At 43.9% G+C, this 21429-nt stretch overlaps 1 protein-coding gene across 1 annotated transcript in view; it reads right to left on the bottom strand.

Annotated features, from left to right (window-relative positions):
* Positions 1 to 743: 743 nt before the first annotated feature.
* ANTXR1 (ANTXR cell adhesion molecule 1) overlaps positions 744 to 21429 on the bottom strand; it is a 198668-nt gene continuing 177982 nt past the window's right edge. Inside the window, exons 17-18 of the mRNA XM_083184560.1 lie at positions 13439 to 13519; positions 744 to 2900 (exon numbers count right to left, since the gene is read on the bottom strand). Of these exons, the coding sequence (XP_083040686.1) occupies positions 2625 to 2900; positions 13439 to 13519 (357 nt within the window). The 3' untranslated portion in view covers positions 744 to 2624. The remainder of the gene's footprint in view (positions 2901 to 13438; positions 13520 to 21429) is intronic.

Below are 21429 nucleotides of genomic sequence, written 5' to 3' on the forward strand. Positions count from 1 at the left end.
CATGGTCCCAAGGATGCATTGTGCAGGTGCGCCGGTGCACTGGCGCGATGCATCCTTGGGACCAGGGATGCTTCTGAAGACAAACCCAATGGATGCCATGTGATATTGCGGGACAGCCGGGGGACCAGGTGAGTATGAAAAATGGTGCGAGTTGAGGGGGGGACCCCCAAGTATTCTGAAAACCGGTTTTCGAAATATTTTGGTTTTCGGATATCCAGATTAAGGATGACAGATACTCAACCTGTAATTATTGTACATTTCCCAGAAGTATGCTTGCAAAAAGATATACAGTAAGTCTGAGAAAATCCCCAAATTGCTTGTTGTCCTGAGCATTTCGGATAAGGGATACTCAACCTGTATACGCATGATAAATTATTAGACTGATTTTATATGTATCTCATAGGCAGAGGCCCTAGGGCCTCATGTGGTCCTCTAAACATTTATATAAAATGGCCCCCAGCTCCTTTCTGGTTTTCCATTTGTTATAGCTAGTAACACATGTTTGAAATGTCCGTATGTACTTACGGTGTCTCTTTCTTCGATTAAATGTATATTTTGAACTTTTACTGAAATGATGGGTAATCCTGCCCCTAATGAGTTCTACCACTCTGCACCCGAATGCTATCACATTGCCTATTACTGGGCTATACAATGCATATAACCTGGCAGAGTAGCGTACAAGTAGATTCCCATGTTTGCAATGCACCTGCAAGCCATAAATAACCCCCAATAAATGTCAAACATCAGGGTATAGCAACCTTTATATACATATAAGAGAATGTTACAAGATGTCTTCTCATACCAGATCAACTTGTGTTGTAGGTTGGGCCGTCCTTTAACTGGTAATCGTGAAATAAGTTCCAGGAACCGAATCACCCTCACGTGTGTGCACTAATATGTGTGTTTTAAAAATGTTACCAAAAAAAAAAGTGGCAGACAGTCTGAGACAGAATTGTTCATGTTACAATACGATTGTAAGTATTGTAAGATCAATAGACAAATGAAAACAAGGAATGATGATGGAGAGGATATGAGATGGAAGTAGCAGTGTCCTACAGTATATTTGGTCAGTAATGTTTCCGTCTGCTCCTCTCCTGCTCACTGACTTTGTGCAGGCGGCAATTACTGCAGAAACGGCATCACGTTGTGAAATGTCCCTATTTCTGTTGCACAATCAGGGTGGTTTATGCAGATTCCTACCGTCTTATTTGTTCAAATAAATTAAATGTCCAGGACAGACTGCCACCGCTGTAGTGTGAGCATGTACAAGTGATAATTGTGACATCCACAAATGAAGCAGATGATAAACACATAACCCCTATTAGCAACACCCGGTTCCCCATATAACATAGTAAAAAAGCAATACTTTCTACATACAACTATTTAAAAAAAACAATGCAAGTGTATAAATGGTGTTGAATATCCTCCGATTCCTCTATGGCAGAGGGCCCAGAAATACATTGCGAAACTCATACATAATCTAATTTGATAGAATCTGCTATGGCAGTTTTTTTTTATTATTGCAAAGGTCCAGCCTTCTGCTGCCCAAACTCATCAGGTCCCATACAGACTATAATCCCCTCCTGTGGGGATATAATATTTTGTCATTTTATTTTTCCCTTCGACAGTCTCGCTGGAGGTACTTATATAACATGCAGTTCTTCCTTGTTTTCCATTCTCTAAATCTTCCATATTGGTCAGTGGTCCATGTGTCTCCAGATGGCAAGGCCATTTTAATACCCTGAGGGCAATCAGTAGGGGTTCTGGTTTTCTTATATTCCTTGAGAGCTACACAGGAAACAATTTACTTTTTTTCCATTATTTTCTCAAATTAGCTACGAGGTGGTATAAAAAATTGGCTCTTCTTTCACAGAACATCGGCAACATAGATATAAAATAAGGAATTTGATAATTAAATAAATTGAAACATTTAATGCAATGGTCTAATTGATGGTCATCGATGTTGCATCAATCCATGGCGGTCATCAGATGGTGCAGTCTTCTTGGAACATAAGTGCTAAATACTGGGTCATTGAAACTGATCAACACAATTTAGAAGATAACTTGAATGTTCAGACATGTAGAAACATCATAACATTGCACTATGGTTTTCAGTTTGGACCTCCATTCCATTAAGATGGCCTTTCCGATAGTTATTGGTCGATTTACGTAATAAAAAATTTGATTGCTGAGCCATTCCAAACAATTCCAGTAGTTCAATGGAGCACCACCAAAGAGTGCCATTTAATTGACTGTGGAGTCCAAATAAATCCTTTGTGGTCAATAGTATGCTACCGTTCTCTAATTGTTAAGCATTTTTATCCTAACGATTTGAATTTGGAGACCGAGCATTCAATGACTTATTTGTGACTTTCATTCAGGACAACCAAATATATCAACTGGTTCAACAGATGACCAAACATGTAGAGAAGTCTAGAGCTTGATCATCCACCTGTTGATGAAACCACAACTCAACATGGCTTATCAATAGAAAAAGTGGTTATAAAAGTGGTTTTGGCAGAAGCTTCTCTGATGAATTTCAAATCCATCCCATGAAACAAGATGAAGAGCTTCTCCTAAAGCATCCCCAGTGATATCGGAGATGGGAGGCTGCATGGAGCACTCTAGATTGAAGGACGAGGTGGAGGCCTACTTGGAGGCGGAGCTCTGTTCGGAGGTGAAGCTAATGGTGGAGGAGGTAGAGAACTTGTTGGTGATGGAGTTAGCGGTGGAGAGTGTATTGATTGAGGAGGTGGACTTACTGGTGGGGGAGGGGTATAAATTGGACTATGAGGGGGTGTATAGATTGGACTTGATGGAGGAGACAGAAGAGGAGCATTGTTCAGTGGATATCTTGGGGGCATCGGCTTCTTTTCCCTAGTGAAATTTATGCACCTTCCCTGGAAGACAACACAGAAAAGAATTAAAACCTTGTAGAAATATTTTATGAAAGAAGAAAAATAAGAAGCATAAGTGTTTTGTGAAACATAAATACCATGAGATTTTACCTCCCAGACAAGAGTTAGCTCACTAGTAGTTGCCCCACTGCCTGGAAGAGTATAAGGACATTTGCTAATAAGGGCGTTTTCATTTTATTTAGAAAGCCTAAAATGATTTTAACATGTTGGCTGCTGGGGGATTAGTAAAGTAAACATCCAGCAGGGAAGGGGTTAGGCCTTGCAAAGCTGTACTTGACTTTTATTTCCAGAAATGACACAACTGGCTCATACACTTAAACCAGCTGCTGGAACAGAGAAGCTAAGCGGAGCCCAAATAAATCGCACTGAGATTTGAAATATGTGAAATATATGGCAGATTCCTTGGCTGCACTTAGTATGGAAATCTGTCAGCTGAGGTTCATGCAAGGATATTAACTAGCTGTAGCAAGCTGGAGCTCTCTGGCTGGTCTAACATCAACCTAACGCTAGAGTGGATCTTCAGCATAAGATTAAATCTCTTCTCACTGCACGAAAAGATGATGCCCAGCAAATACATACCTCATGGTCAATACGGTAAACAATTCTGTGGGTTTATGGAAAATATTATGCAAGTTATGTATGCAGCATGCAGGCCTTGCCTTGCCTAATCTAATAAACATTAGTTGTCTTTATTATTAACAGAGAGACCTTTCTAAAATCCTGGCACAGAAATTCTGTATATTGTAACTGGAAACAAGAAATGCATGGCTTGGCGGGCAGGGATATTGGGACTGCACATCTGACATGTATCCCTCCCTTACACAAAAATAGTGCAGCATTTATTCTCAGGCCAGAAACATGGGAAAGTGTTACCCTATGATCGATGGCAGATATGTACGGTCTCCACAACCTCCTTACAAGCTGGCAGATGTGGCGGCTACGCATTACTGTCCCACAGGTTTGCAAATGCATACCCATTTTAAAGTAAATTTTTTAATTAATTATATACTGAATTCAGCTAGGTCTTAAAGGATTTTGTTTTCCATAATGCAACCTTAATCCAGTTAGTGGAATTGTGGGAGCATCATAACTTGGGTCTCTTTATCTCATCAGATACTCAATGCTTGCTGGTGCTTTACCTGATGCGTACCTCCCAACATGACCCATATCAGGAGGGACGCAATGCTCCGTTCCTGAACTTCCCTCTTCATTTATGATTGCCATCACAGGTTCATTGATAAGAAAAAGTGTTTTACTACAGGTGATGGCAATCATACACTAAGATGGAAGTCCAGGACTAGAGCATTCTGTCCCTCCTGTCATGTTGGGAAGTATGCTGATGCTTCTCACAGGTTATCTGTGCCAATTATACATTTTCCAACAATGCTGACTAGCTATACCCCAGACCAGATTTTCTAATAAGCTTCGTTTAGACTAGAAGCACAACCAGGGCTTTCTCATCACCTCATTTATTGGTTGTTTCTGCGAGGAGAAGGTTGTTTCTGTGCAGGCTCCATGCGATCCCCTTTTTCCAGCACGACACACTTATAGCAGTAAACTCTGGCATGCACAGGTCTCCTAGAACATGGCGCCCGCATGCAGACCTCCCTACATGACCCATGCCAGGAGGTACAAACTACTCTGCTACTGGACTTTCCTCTTATTGTATAACTGCCTTCACCTGTTTTGAATATTTTTACTAATAAGAAAGGTGTTTCACCACATGTTATGGCAATCATGAATTAAGAGGAAAGTCCAGGAGCAGAGCATTCTGTCCCTCCTGGAGAGGGTCATGTTGGGAGGTATGCGCCCGTTGTTCTCAGGGACATTTATATTGCGCATGTGATTTCTGTAGCTCTGCAGTGCTGGCTGACATGGGTCTCTGGAGATGGCATAGAGCAGGGGTGGCCAACCTGTGGCTCTAGAGCCGCATGCGGCTCTCCCCCTGTTAAAGTGCGGCTCCTGCTCACTGCTGCCCACCGTCTGTCCCCATCACCCGTTGCCGGTTCTTCGTATCCCTTCTCCTTCTGAGGGGAGGAGAGCGCGCATCGCTTATCTCTCCTACCCCTCACTGTGCATCCTTGTGACTGGGTCATCCGCCAATCAGAGCTCGCGGGCTGGCAGCCAATCAGGAGCTGGCCCATAAGCTTTGATTGGTGGACGGCCCAGTCACAGGGAAGTGAGGGGGGGAAGGAGACGCGCAATGTGCTGTCCCCTCGGTGTCATGACAGGACTGCAGGGGGACGCCAGACTGTCCTCTCCCCGCCCGGCAGCAGCAGCAACAACAGTGAGTGCTGCTGCTGGGAAATTAGCACTGTGGGGGCATAGCAGATTGTGGCACTGTGGGGGCATAGCAGATTGTGGCACTGTGGGGGCATAGCAGATTGTGGCACTGTGGGGGCATAGCAGATTGTGGCACTGTGGGGGCATAGCAGATTGTGGCACTGTGGGGGCATAGCAGTTTGTGGCAATGTGGGGGCATAGCAGTTTGTGGCACTGTGGGGGCATAGCAGCTTTTTGGCACTGTGGGGGCATAGCAGCTTTTTGGCACTGTGGGGGCATAGCAGCTTTTTGGCACTGTGAGGGCATACCAGCTTTTTGGCACTGTGGGGGCATATCAGGTTTTTGGCACTGTGGGGGCATAGCAGCTTTTTAGCACTATGGGGGCATAGCAGTTTGTGGCACCGTGGGGCATACCCAGCACCGTGGGGGGCATACCTGGCACCATGGGAGCATATGTGTATCTGGCACTATTGGGGGCATATGTATATATGGCACTGCACTATTGGAGGCATATGTGTATCACACCCACCCAAGGGGTCCAAATAGACCATGCCCTTTTTATGGCAAGCGCGTCGAAGGCGCGCGCATGTTGTTGGCTCTTTAGCTTGACTACAGATATTTTTGGGCTCTTTACCTCTGACCGGTTGGCCTCCCCTGGCATAGAGGTATGTAGTGTATAACAATTTGGGTGCAGGGTGTGCATGTGACCCCCTGGCCCCCAGGAGCCCATGGTTTTTTTTATCAATAGAACTTTTTCTAGTGATAAAGCAAACATTTTTTTTCATTACCACTGTATATAAAATATCAGTGCTGTGGACAGCAGTAACCTTTGATATACAGTGGGAGATTTCACCAGTGACATTAGGCAAAGCAGTGCGATCTGGAGCAATGGTTGTGAACCACATAACAGCATTGGGCCCTGTGCTTGAAGAACTACAGATTTTCCTTTATGCACGGGCAAAAATAATTCCATGTGTGCACAAAGAAAAGACAATTTAAACAATTTAACGAACTGAAGCAATACATGTCTGTTTAACATACCAGGTACTTATTTGGCTGAAATTCCAGGAACATGTTGCTGACCACAATAAACCGTACTCTTCCACCCAACAAATGCTATATAACAGTTCACTAGAGTGGAGTTTGGCAGTTGTGCACCTACCCGGCCGGACCTCTCTGCTCTGCAGCTGCTCATAAAATGAGAATGTTTCTTCTTAAAACATCAACCATGTAAACGGTACTGTAGGCATCTGGTTCCCCTCGGTTAACTCTATTTTTGTCCTTATATATTGATGAACAAGTAACAGGACAGACTGACAGTCGGTTTCTATTGGGCAAGACCCAACATGTATATCACAGAGCTGTACATCTCATCTATATTTACTAATTAATGAATAGTTCCTGGGTTTAACTTCAGTGTCACTGATTAATAAAACTATTTACACACTTATTTCTGCATTACTAGGGCTGGCTAGCTACTAGCGCTTAGAAAATGCAAACGGTCCGACATGTCAAACGCAGGTTGCAGGACATATCCAGCTCTTACACCTGACATCCATTCAGTCACCGCTGATCCTGATGCTCCGAGTAACAAGTCAAATGGAGAAAATGAGAGATATAGTAGAACCTGTTTTCTATGGGCAACACCCTTTCTACAAACTCACCTAAGCAGTGGAGTGGCCCAACACCCTTTCTAATGTGGGGTACACACCAGGACGACCCGCTCACGATGCACATCGAGAGCGGGTCGTCAGTGTCTTGTCCGATCCGTTCACGATGACGCGGAACGCATGACCCGCTCACGATGTGCACCGTGAGCGGTACCGATCCGATCGCAACCCGCACCCGGGTATTTGGTCGTGTTCAGATCCTACCTGCTGCAGGTAGGATCTGATTAATGACCGACTGACCCGCAGGGCCGCGCATCCGATTGGAATCGGATCACAACAGGACAGAAAAGGGCCCAATCACCACACAATCTACATCCAATCGGTCGGAATTGGATCTAGATTGATGTGATCGGACCCTTGTCATCCTGGTGTGTACCCAGCATAATTGTGTGAGCCTCTTCTGTCCCCCTCCTTTCAGAAAGCCCAACGAGCCTGTGTCTGCTAATAAAGATAGTCTGTACAATCTGTTAGGAGGCTATAGGTTGACCTTGTACCCAGACAGAGATGGTGCTGAATTTTATTCCAAGATTTTAGTATTTGCTTAAGTTAAGGGAATGTGTTTGTGGAACTGTAAATGTCTTGAGAGTTGCCCTAGATGTAGGAGACAAAGTGAATAATTGGTCATTTTGTAGTTCTGCCCAATTGCGCATTGGGAAATAATCATCACCCTAAAAGGACGCCTACCAAGTTCTGATTAATTCAGAATTTATCTTATCCATCTGGGTCATTTGTTAAGGATGCTATCCCTCCAAATCATATGTTCTGTGGCAAGTCAGTCCTTTGATTGTGCACTTTAGATCATTATGGATGATGACAATGAAGCTATCTGGGCATAGTGGATGTTGAGTCAGCTTTCGGTTTGCTCCCAATACATCCTGATTATTTTAGGTTTATGGGGTATCACCTGGATGACAGACACTACATAGAAAATTACTTGCTTATCCTATCCTATACTTGAGTAGTGCAGCATATTTCTGCATTGGTGATTGAAATTATTTATTTATTATTTATTAACAGTTTCTTATATAGCGCATACATATTACGCAGCGCTTTACAGAGAATATTTGAACATTCACATCAGTCCCTGCCCCAGTGGAGCTTACAATCTATATTCCCTACCACATGTACATGCACACACAGACATTATAGGGTTAATTTTGTTGGAAGCCAATTAACCTATCTGTATATTTTTGGATTGTGGGAGGAAACCGGAGTACCCGGAGTAATCCCACGCAAGCACGGGGAGAATATACAAACTCTGACAATAGGGATCGAGGGACAGCACATTCTTTATTGGTCTATCTTAATCTGCATGATGTGACTTTTATTTTTTTTCAATTCAATCATTGTTCCATGTTTTAGGAGTCACAGTTGCGAGGAACAAGATGGATGGCCCTATGCATAGGCTGTGCTATTAATATGAACTAATATCCTTCTGGAGATATACCATTCAACCGTCTCAGAATCCAATCCCATGCATTGCTATTTATAGCAGTCTGTGATAAAAGACCATACCATAAGCCTTTACATTAATGCTGACCCTCCTTGATCTATTACTTTAGTCACCTAGTTAAAAAAGTCAATACGATATGCTTGCCATGATGTCCCCCAGAAAATTTATGCTGTTTGGGATCCTGTAAGTTGCCAGTATTTCCAACAATTTCCCTCCTACTGATGTAAGGCTCACTGGTCGGTAGTTGCTTGCCTCTTCCTTGCTTACACTTTTGTGCAGTGGGCTTACCTTCCCTCTTTTACAGTCCTCTGGAATTAGTGACATGTAGTGACTGTAGTTAGACTGGTTGAACAATTTTGTTACTGGTGTTACTAGCACCCCTTTAAACTCTTTTAGTATCCTTAGATGCATCCAGGGCCGGACTGGCCATCTGGCACTTCTGGCAAATGCCAGAAGGGCCGATGGCCTTGTGGGCCGATTTTAGCTGCACTACAGTAGCCATAGCGCTGCTGAAGCCTCCTGGGCTTCACTGTGCGCTGCGCTGCATGGCGTCCCCCCCGCGCGCATCATTAGCATATTGACGGCATCATAGGCGTGCGCACGGGGGTGCACAGGCACCTACTGATGACGCGCCGCCGCCCCCTGCCCTACGCTGGCCGGATGCTGCCCGGATACTGCCCGGCGCCTCCTTCCGCCCCTCTGCGCGGCAGCTAATACATTGTTCCTCCTCTGCCCAGCCGCACAAGGAGCTCCTTCCCCCCGCCGTCCATCACCTCCATACAGTGGCAGGCTGGGCAGAGTGCCAAGTGCCCGCAGGTCATTGCTGTTATGCAGCACCGGGGCTGCAGCTGTACTGTGGGAAGGATCCTCTGCCTGCTTCCCGGCTGTCAATGTCAGTCACTCTACCTCAGTAGGGCTGCTGCTGGACACAGTGGACTGCTCTGTGAGGGAGCAGACCATAACAGACCATGGAGGGAGGAAGAGCTGTCAGTTTGTTGTGATCACTGTCTGTGTCTGGCTGGCCTGTTGGTGCAGAGACAGCAGCCTTTGCACAGTACACACTCAGTACTGCTCCCGCTGCCCTGGAAACAGAGGAAGGTGACAAGGACAAGAGTGCCTGATGCTGTGCTCACAGAGTAAGCATTCTATTTCTCCATTTAAAGTTTCAGGTCCTAGTTTAAGTATACTTTATATGGGGTCCTTTTATTAGGATTTGAGGCATTACAGTGTGTGGTATAATGTGTAATGGGCATTAGGGCATGTGGTATACTATGGCTGTGTGACATGTAAAAGGCATTGCGGTGTAAAGTTTTGGCGCGTACTGTCATTGTCCCTATTTTACAAAAATTTGTCAAGCTGTGGCATAATGTGTAATGGGCATTAAGGTGTGTGTCATAATATGTAATGGGCAATATAGTGTGCAGCAATGTGTTATGGCATAATAGTGTGTTCCATAATGTGTAATGGGCATAACGGTTTGTTCCATAATGTATAATGCCTCCTTTTTGTGATGCCACGCCTCCTTTCCATGAGGCCACACACCCTTTTCACTGCGCGGCTTCGTGTTACTTGTACCTTGTGTACTGTATTATACAGCTATACACAAGGTACAAGTAACACGTCCAGTGAACACCTTTTAATCTTTACCTACACACTTTCCTACTACTAAGTGCACAAGCACTTTACTTTACATGTCTGTGTGTTATGTACGTCCATTTTAACCCCTTACCATTTCACTCAAGCGGAGTGGACTCAGACCTACGATTCCAAATTGTGAAGAACGTAGAGAACTGAGTTCCCTCAACATTCTTTTTAAAAGAAAATAAATAAAAGTTACGTTTTAACTAAGCAACCTTGCACAGGGCAAGATTTCACTTGGGCAGGGTGGCGGCTATCTGATCACAGGTCTGAATCACATCCAACATGTAAATAATATGTGCAGATGGAGCATTGAATAACTTGTTGAATAGGACCCTGTACATTGCTGCGCCGATCACCACATGCGATTTCCATGTTTTCAAGTGTGACTATTATTATAAGTAATACACTGGCACAATGAATGTGTAACTATATACAGTATGTGTTTTTCCACATATATTTAGTCCTATTTTTTAAATAGTTTTTACTTTTTCTGAAATTTGCTCCAGCGCCTTACAGAAATGCATTGAGCAGCTCTGCCGCAGCATGGCGGTTCGGTGCCGCTGGTGCGATTTTGGCGCACCAAACAGGCACAAGCAGGTGAATCGCGGCAATGATAAGGATGATTACATCTGTATAGGCCTGTAAAAATATGTGCGCCAGGAAATGAAATGTTACGCTTTATGTTACTGTACATATTGTTGATGTTTTGTCTTATCTGTTTGCTATAAAACAAGATGAGTATTGCTTTGAAGTTTTTGCCCATGTTCTTTTTACCCCTCTGTAAGCTAAACCATTGTAAAATTACTCCGTTAATGATGAGGGGAACAGAGAATGTTGAGCTTCTGAACATGTGAGAAAACCGCAGGAATCCCCATGTGACCTGCGCTTAGATGTTATTGGAAGCAGCTGTGACTGATAGTGACCTGCACCCCCCCCCCCCATTCCCTCCACCCTGCTGCCACGAATAGATGGATGAAACCCTTTGTGTTGATTGCACTGATCACCTCTTCCCGCCAGGGGGCAATACAACCATTATATGCAAAAAAAAAAAAAAAACAATTCCAATACTTTAATGGATACATTGTGGCAAAAGTAAGTAACCTTTTAAAGTCAGTAACTCTGATGTAAAAAGTGACTTAAACCAAATGTTAGCTGTACCTGTTCATTAGTCCCAAACATTGAACTGCCTCCAGACATTGACATCTTGAATTGTTCGCGCAAGTCATGTTATGACCATTCACTTGCGTTAAGGCAAGAAACATCACAATAAGGTCCTTCAAGGTCAACCATTCCTGACAGGGGCTTTCATCCCAGGAGCCCCACACATGGTATGTCTGACCCCGCAAATGCCAAGAACGAGCACCTGGTCAGAGGCTGCCCCAGTTCTGTGGTTTGCATGCTCAGACAGGCTGCATAATGTGCAGAACTGCTCCCCCAGATTGTAACTATATGAAGCTACTTATATATAAATTGTTTGTTCAAAACTATTGCAAGTAGACATATATATATGTGGTAGGGTGGTCAATCTTGGGATCGGGATTGGCAGGATCCTGGGATTTGTCAATAAAATTGCAGGGATTTCAATCCCGAGATTGGAGTTTCCAATCCCGGGATTTTTGGGGCCTAAAACGATGCGAAATGACACGATTTCCGTCATTTTTGTCCCGCCCCTTGCCGCAGAAAAACCCGGTAATTAGTGCGGCATGGAAGGGGGGTGCTGGAGCTGCCTGGAAATTGCGGGAGGATTGCCGACCTTTCCGGGGGGCCGGGAGGGGGACGCGATTTTCGGGAGCCTCCCGGCAATTCCGGGAGGGTAGGCAAGCCTGGTCTATAATAAAGAGGGTGTGACTTCTAACATGCAGGGACTAGTAGGGGAGTCGGTCACAGAAGAGAGAGCATAAGAGGCAGAACTACCATTGGTGCTTTGCACCGGGGCCCCTGAGGACCAGACCAGCAATGGCTTCTTGGGTTTGGGTAGAGAAGGGGGTCTTAATTATATTTTTGCACCTGGGCCCGCCACTCACAAGTTCCTATTGCAGAGGCGAGGAAATCTCTGTGCAAAGACAGAGATCCTCTTCCCCTCTTCCAGAGCACTGACAAACCTCTGTTTTGCGAAAACGGAGGCCATCACCATCCCCTCCCTGCTACCCAAACGGCAGCAGGCTGCCAATCACTGACTGTCTGCTGCCATCCTGCTTCCTACATCACAGCTCCTGTTCACATACGCACAGAACGGGGTCTGCATATGTGCAAAGCAACAAATATCAGTACCTTGCGCACACCATGAAGTAGCAGATCCAGCAGGATCTGAAGAGGCCTCTATGTCCAACAGTGCAGAGGAGTCTCAATCAGGGTGTCAGGAGAAGAGTACAATATTGCATGTAACAAAAATGTGGGTTTTTTGCTCTTTATCCAGTATTGCTTTTGCAACGAAGGAGTTAACTAGACAACACATTTCTGACTCTGCTACTGGCCTGTCCCAACGCTCCTGTCCCTAAGGTACAGTACTAAGCACTTAGGATTAAATGTTTTTTTTTTATTTTTTTTTAACAATTTAAAGTAAACCATGACCTCATGTTTAGATTACACTAAAATAGCCACAAACAAGAGAAACATTTTAGACCTTAGCTTGATGCCAGGAATTCCGTAACCACTTCTCATTACTTCATTGTAGATAAGAGCACTTGCTCAGATACATTTCTGTTTTATTTGGGCATTTGCAGAATGGGCTAATGGCATAATTCAGACCTGTACGCTAGGCTGCGTATGTTTGCAGCCTAGCGTACAGATAAACGGCAACTGCTTCCCGGCCAAACATTCCCCCCCCCAAAATGCTACCTATAGGGGTATATTCAATGGATATTGGATCCATTCCGAAATTCCTTTGACAGAATGGATCCGGCATCCATTATTCAATGCAGAGGCCAAATCCGGATGTCGGATTTGGCCGCTGACTGATGCTCAGGATCGCCCGGGAGGCAGCGGGATCTGGGACAGGGCCAGGTGAGCTACTCTCACCGGGCCCGGCGGCGGGACAGGTGAGCACAGCTGGTGGCTACGGGAGGGTGCGGGAGGCAACAAGAGGGCGCGGGAGGCAGCAGACAGGAAGACGGCGCCATGTAAGCTGTTGCTGCTCACCGGTGCAGTCCTCCCTGCCTCAATCAGAGGCATGTCTGATTGAGAGTGTCAGAAACATGGCCAAAATCTTTCAGTTTTGACTGTGTTTATGACAAAAGCAGGTGGATTTGCGGCTATTCCGACAACCCACCTGGTTTTCAGCAGGTCGGAACATTCCGACCTGCTGGAAAAAAAACCCACCTAAAACTGTATAGATCGGAATGCCTTCCGACCAATTAATGTCGGAAAGACGGCAGTTTCGACATCAATCGAATATACCCCATAATATGCAAACTGTTTTATTAAAATAAATTACTGTACATTCACATTATTAATAGTAATCATAGAACACCAACCTTATCTCCAGGCTGAGGCCGCATAATGGACACCCGGCTGTAACCCTTCTGCAGAAGTACCCAGAGGGCATCAAGTTTTCCCTGGAAAAAAAATTTGGCTGGGTTAGTAATTAAACTTTCTGTTCCCACAGAGAGCCTAAATCCATGAGCTGCTGGGGGAACACATGGACTAGAGCTGAGAAACACTGCTGTATACAGCTGACCATATAGAACACATAATAAAATCTAGTCATTGTTTTCCAGATGCAACACAGGAGTTAAAGCAGTTTTGGAAACCAGGTGATTGTCAAGGCAAAGGAACAATGTTGTACAGCGCACTGAAGAAGGGTACCATTCGGAGGAAGAAGTCCATAGGAGAACACACGATGAAGAGAAATGGAGAGCAAATGGAGAGTGTTCCCTCTTCACCTATTACAAATGTCACCTCTTTGGAAAGCCATACTGGCTTTCTCTTCTTTTAATTAAAATGAATAATCTTATCAATCATATCAATCAACATGATAGCTTCTTTCCACGATGCATGATCATTTTTATCAAGACCAGCAAATAACGAAAGCTGATCTTGGTTAGACGGTGGGAGAGGAAGGTTGGCCTTCCTTATCCTTTCTCCTTTGGGAAGATGCTTAGCAGAAGGGAGGACATACAGTAAATGTTAAGAACATATTTTTTATTTTCACAACTATCCCTATCCCCACTGAGCAGTTATTGTAATAAATTCATGTTCTGCTGTTTGCATTGCAGACGGGTCACAGCTGAGCAGAAAAGCAATGCAGGCCAGCTGCCGTGGGTGGCACTATGAAGCCAAGAGAACACACTTTCTTGCACTGTAGGCGAAACGTGCGTCACCATTATTGTGGTGAAGAAGGGGTCATGTTCAAATTCAGGAAAGTGGGATGGGATCTCCAAAACCGAGGAGCGTTTCCAAAATGTGTATGGATGTGGTGAAAGGGTTGGACAGGAAATTTTTTATTTGAATTGACTAAAGTTTTATTTATTTATTATGTATTTACAGTTTCTTATATAGCGCATACATATTCTGCAGCACTTTACAGGGTATAGTTGAACATTCACATCAGTCCCTGCCCCAGTGGAGCTTACAATCTATATTCCCTACCACATATACACGCACACACGTTCATTCTAGGGTTAATTTTTTTTGCTGGAAGCCAATTAACCTACCTGTATATTTTTGGATTGTGGGAGGAAACCGGAGTAACCGGAGGAAACCCGCGCAAGTACGGGGAGAATATACAAACTCCACACAGTTAGAGCCATGGTGGGAATCGAACCCATGACCTCAGTGCTGTGAAGCAGTAATGCTAACCATTACACCATCCGTGCTGCCCCTTTTATACAGTATTATACATTTTTAATACATCTCATCTTTTTCAAAACACTTGAGTTTCTCTTGGTTATTTTGGGTACAGGATAATTGATACCGTTGAAAGTATTTCACTATATTGTTCCTTTTTCTTAAAATAAGGTATTTTTTATGTATAATATAATATTTACTACCGCAGCAGCATCGCGTCACATGCACATTACACAAACCATCAAACAGCTGCGAGCCAGGCCCATAGTTTATTTTGCAGACAATATTAAATAATTAATCAACCCCTATAAAATGTCTCTTAAGCCCTGTACACAAGGGGCAATTTAAGTAATTATCGCTGACTAATTGGTTGCTGAGCGACCATATTACCAGTGTTTTTTTCATGTTGTGGGCGACAAATCGCTAGGAGCGCGCTCCCGCAGCTAGCCCTTAATGGTCACAGGAGCATGCTCCCGCCATTATAGCTAAAAATTGCCGGTCACTGGTGCACAATGCATGGTGTACCAGCGATCAGCGATTTCTAGTCAAAATGAGGCAGAGACAGAATGAGACAAAATTGCTTGCAATTTTCAGCCAAAATATTTGGTCGCTGATGAAAACAGTACACTGAGCAATATGGTCGCTGAGCAATACATTGCTGAGAGATATTAAGCCAAAATTGCTCAGGGACCATATTGCACCGTGTGTACACCCCTTTAGTCACATTCAAAAATAATCTTGCACCATAAAAACAAAATCTTTACCACCTACATGACTTATCAGTACTCAGCTTGTACTCTGACCGCCAGTCATCCATATGTATCCCATCACTACTGTATATCGCTGACAATGCAACATTGTCACATGCAGGGCTGACATGGAATGTCCTAAGCTATGTTGCTGCCCGCATAGGCAAACTGGTATGCACTTTCTGATACCGGCTCCCCAGCCAGGTCCCGTCGCTCCCTATGTCGGATTGGGTACAAATTGTATAGAGTTTACCCAGTACATACCTCCCAACATGATCCTCTCCAGGAGGGACACATCGCTCTGTCCCTGGACTTCCCTCTAAATGTATGCCAACACCTGTGTTGAACAGGTTAATTTGTGAGAAAGGTGTTTCAACACAGGTGATGGCAGTCATACATTAAGATGGAAGTCCAGGAACAGAGCGATGTGTCCCTCCTGGAGAGGGTCATGTTGGGAGGTATGCCCAGTATAACCTGAACCGCTAACCCTAATACTCACCATTGGGATCCGTTGTGATTGCGACCATAGGGACTCTGCTGTTGGGATCCTTACTACATGCATCCTTCCCCATAACCTGCTCTGGGGAAGGATGCCTAGTCTTTTTCTTCCAGTAGAGGACACGGGTTTATCCATGTCCTAATTTGGTGATTCCTTTTCAGGTCTTCCAATTGTAAAAAAAATGGTACAAAGGTTTTATCCCTAATAAGCACTGGCAGACAAGAACACGAAAAACATTCAATAAGTCCACATTTGTTACAGACAGTAAGTGACCCTTACAGATTTATGTGATGTTACTGAAAACATACAAATATTTTTGAAGCTCTTTGGATGATCTGTTCACTTTCATTTTCAGAATATTAATATTTAGGTGAAAAGGTATAAGGGTGGTTGTCTACCAGAGAATTAAGATATTTAGGTGTTAAAGTAGCTTTAACGCTGCACTGCTTTATTATCCGCTGCGGGGGCATCTGGCAGACAAAGGATTATAGTGAAGGATTCTGGGAATCCGCAGAGCACAATGGAAAAATATTGGACGGGATCCCAATATTTAATTTTTCTGCTTCTGTAACCAGACGAGTCACAAGGAAGATGGATGGAAATCCTATACAGGCAAACCGTTTGTTACGAGTGCTCTTTTCTCAACATTCCATATAACATTTAATCTTCTTTGCATACTTATATGTATGTATATATCATGGTTGCCGACTTTCTGGCTGCCCTCTCCGGGAGAAGGCAGCCAGCTCAGTATGGCAGGAGGGTTGGGCCAAATCTGGGAGGAAAAAGGGTCGGAGCCACGGCCGTGATGACCAGTTTAGGGCGTGGCTAGAGCAATCGCGTCATTTAGCCATGCCCCCACCGTGCAATGCCGGTATTTTATGCATTGGACTGTGGGTAGCGTGGTGTAAATGACGCAATTGCGTCATTTGACCCATGGACCCCCCCCCCCGCGCGCTGAGGGGAAGTCCGCTGGAGATGCAGGACAATGCGGGAGGGTTGCCGGTCCTTTCCGGGGGGCTGGGAGGGGGACACGATTTCTGGGACCCTCCCGGTAGGCAACCCTGATCTATATATAGATATAAATATAGATAGATAGTTGAATAGATAGATAAATAGATAGATAGTTGAATAGATAGATAGATAGATAGATAGATAGATAGATAGATGAGACTGAAGCTCTCTGTACTTGCACTAATAAGGAACAGGCATAACTCTGAAGACGTCACACTATTCACTGACTGCTACTGTATAACATATAAATTGGTTGCTCTTTATTACTGTCATTTTCTATGACCTAGCCATTTGGATGACAGGCCTAAACCTTTTTAATCCCTTTTTTTCCGGAGTTGATTTTAATGTGCTCTAATTAGGTGCACTTTAGAGAGAAAATAGATATAACATTGTAGGACTCCAGTGGCTAACACAATTATAGGAAAAATTGGCAGCGAAATGTTCCCCTAATGAGCCAAAATCACCATGCAACCAGTGAATGATATGTGGCATGCCTATATTCTGTGTGCGATGACCACTGCTGTATCTATTTACAAAATGCTATGCTACAGTGTCTTCTTAGAAAACACTAACATTTGCTGCATATTAGTCTGCTTACGCATCTTATTCCCATAGCGGTGTGAATAAGATGCTCGACACTAACAGACACCAGACGCTCACACCAGGCATCTCTTGCTGCGCGGTGTACTGAGGCAAGATGAGGACACATCTGTAGCTTTCATTTTTCAAACACAGGCTCTATATACTAAGCCTTGGAGAGAGAGAGAAAGTGGATGAAGATAAAGTAGCCCCTAACTGCCATTTTTAAACACAGCCTTTAATATGGCAGTTATGAACTGATTGGCTGGTACTTTGGTCCTCAATTATCCGCAACAGGTCTCCACACAGAATCACAGGGGAAATAATTAGCTCCACCTGTGATCTTTTAAAATGTGTCAGTGAATAACGAGTGCACCTGTGCACCTGTCGGGTGACCTGGAAAACGTGAACTGTTACTTGAGGAGCGAGGTTGAGAACCACTGATTTAGGTGATCGTAATCCACCACTGTCTTGTGCCTGTGTGTGTGTGTGTCTGATTTCCACAAAACATTTAAATTCCAGGTTGTTTTTTTATTTTTACTTTTAATTAATACGATTCTACTTGAGGAAACAAGTCTCCCATATTAGTGGTCACTAATTTAAAATAAGGCTGGAATGAGCATGACAAAATCTCAGTAAGCTTCAATGCCCATTTTGATTATAGTACAAAGCCAGAACATATGTTTTACAGAACGTGGAGTTCATTTAATGCCTCATTTACTGATAATCAGCTTAAATGGACTCTTCTAATGACTGAAGATGCCTTCTATGCTACAAAAGACTGTCTGCCAAGCTATAAACATTTTCCCTCGCTGAGGATCCTTGTTGTCAACATCAGGGTTTTCTGTTACTGGAAGGTTTTGGTACATTCTATGACTTCCTCTTGGCTCCGTGTCTTAGAGGATCCATAACATGTTGTGCTCACGTTTCCAAGGAAGAGAAAGCACATTTGAAATTCACATGATGCTCAGTCAGCTGCCAAGTTATAGTCTGAAGGGGCTGTGCTGGATGTCAACAATGGCGAACATGTGGTTCATATCATATGGCATTGTGCTGGAGGTCTGAGCTATGCTCATGATGGGTATTTCATCAAGACTGACTTCAGGAATCACACTGTAAGCCAATTTCATAGCACATCCTTAAACACTGATACAAAAGTCATTCCATAGACAAAGGCCTTTTAGTAAAAGCACCTTCACACCGTGGGAATGATATTACAAGTAAAACAGCTGCAATGACTTTACATGTGCACATCATTGATGTGCCCAGGGGGCATCAAGATCCGCACCCACCTTCCATCTTGGGAGACAAAGGAACATTCAAAGTCCGGGCTTAGATGTGATGATAGGTTTGTCATAATTTTGGAACCAGACTGAACTGGAGGATTCTAATGCAAACTAGGGTTGAGACCATGATCTCATTTGAACCTTTCAATCCTCAACTGAGAAACATGCCTAGGTGCAGGAGCTCCAGAAACACAATGTACAAACATCACATCAACTCCTTTAGTACCGCCCACTTATTAAAGGCACTTTTTTCAGTTTCTACCTAAAATATTAATTGGCTTAGCCTTATTTTGTATTAATGAGATTGAGGGACACCAGCACAGCATTTATTACTTGTAACAAGCATGTTTGTCTAAACATTTCATCCTATTGCTATTGCATGGATAGCCTGATTCCGATTAGCATTGGTTCCCAACACTGGCCCTCAAGTACCCCAGGCCCCAACAGTACACATTTTCCAGGTGTCTAGGCAGGTGTACTTATTGTTCAACACATTTAAAAAGATATATGCTTAATGGTGCTGAGCATCAGGAGCCAAGGCACACCGACAGCACAAGTGTACAGTGCATTACTGGGAGTTGACTAAGTCCCATGACACTTTGCACAAGAGGTCAGAGGCTGAAAGGCTTGTGCTGAGCTCTGCTTGGTGGAGCTCATCATATGCTTCTCAGGCCTATGGAGGACGGAGGATAGCAGCAGCAGTGGCCTCATCATGGGAGGGTTTTTAATCAGAGGCAGCTCTGAGCCTGTCAGGGATCCTACAGAGTAGGTACAGAGGGACAAACACAGGCTTTTCATGTGTTAATATATATATATATATGTATATGGGGAGCAGACTCTCTTATCGCGCCACTAATTTTCGTAGTTTCTTTGTGGGGGCTGCCAAACTCACATGGACCCCTGTTGGATGGGGACAAGAAGGATGTGGATAGCAGTTGTGGGTTGGCGCCCCTTAGTGAGATCTTTGATAATTAGATCTATAAAGCCGTCAGTCAGAATTCCATAAACAAGCAAATAGGAGATGTGTGCCAGTTTACAGGTTCAGTGGGAACCTGTAAACTGGCACACATCTCCTAAAGGACAGTGATAACCGCATAGCCGATCAATTTGTGACTGCATACTGAATGCACCTATTCTCGAGTATACATTGATCTAAAGCGGCCCCTGAATGAGAGTGTCCACCAGACAGGGCTAATTGGAGCAGCAACAACCGATATATCGAATGCTTATCCTAACGGCTCTTATATCTTAATATCCCTAAGAAGTGAACAGATTGTGGGCGTATTAGCAGGGAGAATACCCTCGAACCCTGAAATCCCAAGTTATATTAAACCTCTACACATATACGGACCCAATTGATTATATGTATCGAACTTTATGAGAGATCAAATACCAGAGCAAAGAAGCGCTTGTTCATCTGGACCAATGAAATATTGAGGGTACCTTGGGAGTTATAAGAACCTAGCATAAAAATACAATTCTGAAGACACCTTTTTTACCAAGAAAATAGTGGAAATTGTCCCTATACTTTTAGCGAACCCCTGATGAAGTCCCGTGTGGGGACGAAACGCGTTGGGATCGTCTATATTGCTATTGTGAAATACACCACTGAACTTTTTATGGTCTGATCAAACCACCATTGTAGTGTGGAACCAGAGACATTTTAATAAATTTATACAAATCATTGGACTTTATTTGCTTGTTTATGGAATTCTGACTAAAGGCTTTATAGATCTAATTATCAAAGATCTCACTAAGGGGCGCCAACCCACAACTGCTATCCATATATATGTATATATTTATGTTTTTATTAATCCCCACCCCCCTCTGCAGTTGACCATTTACCAAGTTTATACTGCCTTTACTCTGTGTTTTGACAGTGTAATATTCTCCCATGCTGTTTGCGGCCAGTAATGACAAGTGGGAGGGGGCCTCCCTGTCTAAAGTGACCTGAGCCCCTCGAAGGCTTAATCTGGCCCTGACCCACAGCAGATATCTCCTGCATTCTCTCCCTGGTACATGCAGAGGGACCAGAATACTTACGTGTACCCTTCAAAAATGGTTGTTCAAAGAGTATATCATGCAAATATATGCTAAAAAGGCCCTTTTTAAAGCTAAATTGGCTGTGTACCCCTCTACCCCTCTGCACGGCAAGAGACACCTCCTAAAATGTGCACACACCCAATCACTTTGTATTTCAATAACTTTGCACTACAAAATAAATTCTTGCTTCTGCAATGACCAGCTCCCTTTTTACCAGGCACACGTCTACTGTTCTGCAGATGCTGCTACGTTGCTCTGTAAGCCCATGTGCCTCAGTGGAAGGGTTACTCATGTAATCAGCAGAGGTTTATTCAGCTGGGTAAATTTTCACTCAGTGGGAGACATTGGACAGATGTGTGGGTCTGCTTTGTCTCATATTGGAAACCAGCATCTTGCAATGCTTCTGATACCTTCTACAGCTTCATTTTACGACTCCACAGTGTTCCATGATCCGCTTAGCTGGATAACATTTCTGTGACCTGTTCCACCTCTGTTATAGTGCAATCAAATGA

The sequence above is a fragment of the Crinia signifera genome, chromosome 4 (assembly GCF_055691185.1).
Source record: "Crinia signifera chromosome 4, ASM5569118v1, whole genome shotgun sequence".
NCBI classification, from domain to species: Eukaryota; Metazoa; Chordata; class Amphibia; order Anura; family Myobatrachidae; genus Crinia; species Crinia signifera.